This window comes from Benincasa hispida, chromosome 8, assembly GCF_009727055.1.
Source record: "Benincasa hispida cultivar B227 chromosome 8, ASM972705v1, whole genome shotgun sequence".
Lineage (NCBI taxonomy): Eukaryota > Viridiplantae > Streptophyta > Magnoliopsida > Cucurbitales > Cucurbitaceae > Benincasa > Benincasa hispida.
The window spans coordinates 20696559-20703542 of NC_052356.1; the positions used below are offsets into that span (position 1 = coordinate 20696559).

Here is a 6984-nt window from a genome sequence, read left to right on the forward strand (position 1 = left end):
ATATTGTACGAATTGGCTTATTCATGCACTTATCAAATATATTGAGTCTATTATTCAAATATATATCTAATCTATTGTGTTGTGCATATCAAATATACCTTGTTCTCTTTTTTAAGAAACGTTCTTACTTAGGCAAAACAACTATCGGTTTGAGAAGTTCATAGCCATGAGAAACTTCCCTTACATGCATCTTTTCATATTATTATATATTTAAAAAAAAAAATTGAATGACAAGTCTAAAAAAAAAGTAAATTGGACTAGACTATTATTGATAATCTAATAATTAAGTTCACGTTAAAAATTGAAAAGTTTAGATGAGTGTGTAATTTGACCTAAAATAGGTTTTATGGGTAGAAAGCCCAATAATAAACCATTAACTGGCTTTCTATTGAATCCAACATAACATCTTCATAAGGCATGGGGAGTGTACTAGGCAGCAGTGCCACATTGTTTAGGAGAAATAGTTCATGATTGGCATAAAACAAAAACTAATACAACATATTCTCTTTTGGAGAAAGATCAGAAGTATCTACACAAAATCAAACTAATCTGGTAGTGGCAATGTGAACAATGAGTAAAAAATGGAGTATTGAAATCATAGCTCTCATACCTCAAACTTTCATGGTGCATCGTGCCTTTAATCACGAAACGGCGTCAAGTCGATATTAAAACGCTGTTTTCCCTTGCTCACTCGCTGAGGAAAGAAAAAGGATCCTGGTTAATTTTCATACTTTATGACATGATAAACATGTATGAGAAAATTGGTATATGTTTGTGGCTATTACGTCACTAAATGGTAACCGATAGCAACAAGCATTAATACACAAACTAAGATGATGGTAAAGAAGACGATAATGTGTCCTATTCGGTTAAGTTCAGTTCAATCTAAGGTCATGTCTCACCAGAAATGGCTCAGCAAAAATATTCAAGAAATCTAAATGAACTTACTGCAATTGCCACAAGCTCTTCCAGCAATTCCTCCAAATGACGCAAAGGCTGATTGAAAAGGGAATATTCATTGAAAGGTTCAGCCAAAAATCACTTAAAGGATCTCATTTTACAAATGAAACTCACGGCCCATTTAAGTAAAACTCACCCACTGTGTTGGACCATCAACTGGAGCGTTCAGAGGGTCATCATGCACCTTCAAACCATAAGGAAACTCTTGAGACAGAAAATTACTCATACAAAAATCCACAACTTCAAAGCAAAATTACAACACAATGAAGGCTTAAATCCTTTTTTTTTCCTCTCAAATTTTCACAATTATTTCATTTGTCATCCAATAAATTTCATCTATTGCGGATTCAAACACGTATCCTTACATTTAGTGATCAAAATGAAAGATGTGTTCATTTAAGATTTCTATTAAATAATTTTTTAAGAATTGCTGGCCAAGAACAAGTTGGTTTTTTATGTGAGGTACTGCCGTTCCAGGACTAAAACTAATATTCGAGGCCTCATTTTTAGTTTTCTATTTTTGAATTTATGCTTGTTTCTCTCAGATTTTAAATTATGGTTTTCACCTTTCTTCGAGGAACACTTGAATTCCTAGTTAAATTCTAAAAAATATAACAAGTTGAAAACTACATTTTTTTTAAGTAGAAAGTGATAACAAAACATAGAAAACTTATAAAACTTATAGGTAAAAATAGTGTTTATAAGTTTAATTTTCAAAATAAAAAACTTAAAGAAAACGAATTGAAAGTTCAAAGACCCAAATGGAAAAAACACGAAAGTTTGAAAGAGAGCTATGATGTAAATTGCAAACTAATAACAAAGACAACATATATAAACTAGTTGGCACAAGGAACTATGCTCCAGAAAGTTCTTTTAAACCAAAATAAGTAAATTCCAGGAGTAGAATGCATCAGGTAATTCGAGAAATTACCTTCAATTATTGTCTACCCAATTTCTTTTTAACTACCATTTTCTTAAATCTCTTTTGTTTTTCCCAGTGGATAATTGGATATGTGGCTGATCTGAAACTTGACTAGTATCAGAAAAATTTGAATACCTCCATGAATATCCCATCTACTCCAACAGCCACTGCTGTCCTCGCAATGCATGGTATTAATTCACGTAGGCCACCACTAGCAACACCTCCATCGCCCAACTTCAAAGACATAAAAACACTTACATTTAGCCTTCTAAATTCAAAGATCCACTGAAAAATGTTATCAGGAGATTTCAAGTAACAAACAACATAGAAAACAAGTTAACGTGTTCCACATCTCATTTTGTTCTATGCACTTATGAAACTAATTGACATAGATTTCAAACCTACGATAAATTTTATCATTGCAATCTTAATAGAGTTCACGTCCAACTGTCCAGTTCATAAAACATGAATACAATATTATACTATACGTACCTGTCTCCCGGCAGGTTGTTGCAATGAATGCGTAATGTCGGCAACCTGAATTGAAAGCATTTATCAGATTACTTTGGCCTGGATTAGAATGAAGCATGTGATTACTTCATCTAATTGTAAAACAGAATGGATTATGGAGGAAAAGGGTGAATGATCAAAATACAAGAGCTTCACATCAATTGAAACCCTCCTCCCTCTCTCCCAGCAGCCCAGATTGTATACATAATAAATTGGAATATAACTTTCTTTTTTAAAATGGAGACGTCTTGTCGTGCTCCAGAAGAACAAAGTCTTGAATGTGTCAAGTGCTATTCTTTTGCAAAACCCAATGTAGAGAAGCAAAAGTTGCAGGGTCAAACAACTTACAACAGGGCAGTTTGCCTCTCTCATCCACTCCAGGTTCCGAGGATCAACAATTAGATCATCTACAAACCAAATCATACATATTATAAGACAAACAAAATGGGACGAGAAACAAGTTAACACTCAACAATGAGGAATAAGTCAAAACTCGGGAAACCGAAGCCAGAGTTTGACTAAATGAATAACTGGAGGAAACAAATTACTTGCATCAGAAGACAGATAAAGTTGTATTCTGTTAAACTACACATTGGGTTGGTCACATAAAAGGAGAAATTAAACTACAAATGCCTGCACTAGAGGATGACGTTATGAGAACCTACTAAGATCTTTTATTATTATTATTATTATTATTATTGATATTTGAAAAGCTACCAGGAGACAAACTCGTATAATGAACCTAGCAAGGTGATACCCCAGTGCAATCTATATACAGATATTAAGAAATTTCATAACAAGAAAGCTCCCACCCCCACCCACCCAAAAATTAAACAAAGCATTACTGCCTACCCTACTTCAAAAAAAATAATAAATAAATAAATCTAATCATACATAATTTCATGGATCGAATGATTTTGAAAAGCCTTGGAAAGACCAAACCAAGAAGCCATGTGAAGCTGGATAAGTCAAAAATTTTCTTCCCAAGAAGATTCTTTATTATCAAAGATCCTCTTATTCTTTTCATACCATATTCCTCAAATAGAAGACGTGACAAATTAGTTAGGGGGTGTGTGCATAAGCACTTGCTACAGAAATTAATCAATCAATCGATACAAATTAAGAAAAATTTAATGTTTGATAAAAACTCCAAATGGTAATCTTTCAATTGAGAAAATTGGTTTTCTAAAAAAAAAATTAGAAGTTCCAGATGAACCAAGTTACCCAATCTCTTGTTTGATACAAATTAAGAAAATTTCAAGTATATAGGCAATAATTTGAAGCAAATGCAAATACAAGCTTCGCTTCAACCAAACAACCACAACAAACGATGTTAAACAGAAACCTCAGGGAGAAAACGCAGTAACTTACTATATCCAAACATAGTTCCTCTCTCACAAACCATCACATTTGAATTTCCAGCCATTCTAATCTTTTTAGCAGAATTTGTCATTACCTGAAGAAAAGGGTATTTGGAAAATGAAAAACGACACTACATACTAGTGACAAATATACATTTTTAAAAATTACATGAAAAAACTAAGAAAACATTCTAATTTTTCAAGTTATCAGAATTCACTCACAGAAGGAGCACAAAACTGGCCTTTCTTAATATTTATAATTCTCCCAGTCTCGGCTGCTGCAACTAGAAGATCAGTCTGTTATGGTATGAGGTCAAAAGTGAGATTAGTAATTAAGACTCTAACTTCAGATAAGCTTAACTCATGGACATATTGGTTCCATCAACAAACATTAAATTACCTGTCGACACAAAAATGCAGGAATCTGAATAATATCTGCAACTTTGCCAACTGGTTCACACTGTAAAAGATGATACATTACAAATTGCACTCTGAAAGACTTAAAAGTTCCATATTCACGCTCTAATTCTTAGTTCATACTTACAACAGAAGTTCAATTTCTACTTGCAGAAATGGCAGTAACTTGAAGGGACATCAATCGGAAAATTATGTGTAAGAATTCAGATCTTAGACTGTTCCAGACATGGTTGGATCTAACAAGACATTTTTTAGACTTAAAACAAATGACCACACAAACATAGTGTATTTATGTGTCTGAAGTAAACAACACAAAATACCTGTACGGTTTCGTGCACATCAGTCACTATGGGTATATCATATGCTACTTTAACCTTTTCAAGTATCTGCAACGATGGAGAAAACAAAAGATTTTGTAAATACCCAAATTATCTTGATAAGTTGCACAAATTTTGGAATCAAAAGAAACAATACAATAAACTCAAGGAATAAACAAAACGCCACATCAAACACACGAGTATTAGATGTAACTTTGAGACAGCATAAAAGATATCTGACGATTTTGTGAAACACTAACAAATAAGTATATGAATTACTATCTTCAATTTGAATTACTCCCCTTTTCCTCCAGTTATAATTTAAACCCCAACAACCCATCCACCCCCACTGAGGAGAAAATGAGATGTATAAGAATTGGCAAATGCTAACAATGGAGCCTCCTTTGGTGCAATGCCTGGAACATACCATATTGGTTCAATACACAAAAAGTGACAATAACTTAAATCAACAATCAAATGAAATCTGTCAATGGGAGAGCAGCTTGCTATGAATTTAAATTGCCACTCATTATTATTTATTTCCTACGCTATAATTGTACCAGACGTCCTTTCTATATGAGGTTTTACTTTAATTATATTAAAATCACAGAGAAATTAAAAAATAGTTGCACAAAAATAATCATCAGACACATATGGTGTTCTTGAAAGGTGTAACTATGCCTATGCATGGCCGTGCAATTCAAACAAGTAAACCATTAGAAACCTTCAAGCCTTCAACCAGGCCTGGACCACGAAAGGATTTTGCAGATGTACGGTTAGCTTTATCAAAGCTGGACTTGAAAACCAGTGGCAAACCAAACCTGCAAGATAACATAAAAAATCTTTACTAAAGAGAAAAAAGAGAACCAAACTATGAGGGAAAATCAGGAATAACATGAAATTATTGGCTCTATAAACTTACCTTCTGCATCAATGATCAAACTACTTGAAATCTAGTATTTTCTCGCATCACTTAATGACTTAATGTCATATAGAGGAGTATTTACAATTTTTTGCATAGCCTTATTCAGCAATTTGGAATAAAGGACCTAAGACCCAAGGAACCTGAATACATACTTCGATGATATATTCTTGATGTGCTTGGCCATCCTAAATATATGCTCCTCCGATTCAATCACATTTGGACCAGCCAATAGGAAAAAGGGCTCAGCAGCCTGTCCAAATTAGTACAATCATCATGTAAAGTGCATATAGATGATCAATGGCTGATGTACAGAACAAATGATCAAGGAATTAAAAAAGAAAAAGAAAATGTTTCAAACCCGAAGCTGGTTGAAAAGCAGCGAAGCGTCCATGGCGTTTACTTATGTGCAATTAAAGACCGCAGACAATTACTTCTAACCAATTCAACAGAAACAGGAGGTCTGGAACTGAAATAAATGCCGGTGAACTTTAGACATTGCAAAAGTGAAGTTAAGGGCACATCGAATGGCAAAATGAGAGAGAAATCGCAAACACACACAGACAAAATAAGAGGCAGATTCAGTATGCATCAGAACTTCATGCTAATCCAATAGTTCTTCAACTTTTCAATCACGATTTTCAATTTTGAACATTATGTATGGTAAAATCAGATGATAACCGATGAAAGCAAAAGAAGAAAGGAAGAAGAATAGCACACACTTGTTTACTGGAGAAAGAGCATTATTCTTTCATGATCTGAATACAAGAGAGACTGTTCGTATAAATATATCACTTGGACCCTTAGGACAAGGCTAAATTACAAAACTACCCTTAGGACTAAAACTCTTATTTTCAACACTCCCTTCAAGTTGAGATATAGATATTAATAATACTAACTTGCTCACACAAAAATCAAAACTGTGTCTGAGTAACCCTTTTGTGAGAACATTTGTGACTTGCTGACTGGAAGGAATGTATGGAATGTAGATGTTGCCACTGTCCAGTCTTTCCTTGATGAAGTGTCTATCAATTTCCACGTGTTTTGTCCTGTCATGTTGAACAGGGTTATTTGCTGTGTTTATTGCTGCTTTATTGTCACAAAAGAGTTTCATCGGAAGATCACTGTCTTGATAGAGATCCGACAGGACTTTCTTCAACCAGATTTCTTCACATATCCCTAGACTCATGGCCTTGTACTCAGCTTCAACGCTGCTCTTGGTAACCACTCCTTGTTTCTTACTCCTCCAAGTAATAAGATTACCCCAGACAAAAGTTCAGTACCCAGACATTAATTTTCTGTCAACAACAAAACCTGCCCAATCAGAACCGGTGTAAGCTTCAATGCATCGTTTGTCAGACTTTCTAAACATCAAACCCTTACCAGGAGCGATTTTCAAATATCTCAAGATGTGTTCCTCATCATTCATGTGTTCTTTGTAAGGAGCTTGCATGAATTGACTAACTACACTGACTGCATAGGATATGTTAGGTCTAGTATGGGATAAGTAAATTAATTTTCCATCGAGACGTTGATATCTTTCTTTATTGATCGGAACTCTATTATCCACATCAC

The 6984-nt window shown here is 34.1% G+C and overlaps 1 protein-coding gene across 2 annotated transcripts; it reads right to left on the minus strand.

Annotated features, from left to right (window-relative positions):
* Nucleotides 1-326: 326 nt before the first annotated feature.
* Nucleotides 327-6181, minus strand: LOC120082548 (2-dehydro-3-deoxyphosphooctonate aldolase). 2 transcript variants are annotated; one of them, XM_039037765.1, is made up of 14 exons: nucleotides 6132-6181; nucleotides 5771-5878; nucleotides 5565-5662; nucleotides 5212-5308; nucleotides 4491-4556; nucleotides 4154-4213; nucleotides 3976-4050; nucleotides 3764-3848; nucleotides 2741-2799; nucleotides 2375-2419; nucleotides 2018-2116; nucleotides 1097-1144; nucleotides 949-996; nucleotides 327-694 (listed from the first exon to the last, which is right to left on the minus strand). In XM_039037765.1, exons 2-14 carry the CDS (start codon nucleotides 5801-5803, stop codon nucleotides 638-640), a joined length of 870 nt encoding a protein of 289 aa, XP_038893693.1. In that variant the 5' UTR covers nucleotides 5804-5878; nucleotides 6132-6181; the 3' UTR covers nucleotides 327-637. The 2 variants fall into 2 exon arrangements, with proteins under 2 accessions (XP_038893693.1, XP_038893694.1); XM_039037766.1 differs by lacking the exon at nucleotides 6132-6181 and adding an exon at nucleotides 5969-6125.
* Nucleotides 6182-6984: the final 803 nt, after the last annotated feature.

Coding starts and splice junctions, on each gene's coding strand:
- LOC120082548 (XM_039037765.1), bottom strand. CDS start 5,803: ATGGACGCTTCGCTGCTTTTCAACCAGCTTCGG. Junction 4,214..4,490: donor ATGTGCACGAAACCGTACAG/GTATTTTGTGTT, acceptor CATCTTTTACAG/TGTGAACCAGTTGGCAAAGT. Junction 2,117..2,374: donor AACAACCTGCCGGGAGACAG/GTACGTATAGTA, acceptor ATGTCTTTGAAG/TTGGGCGATGGAGGTGTTGC.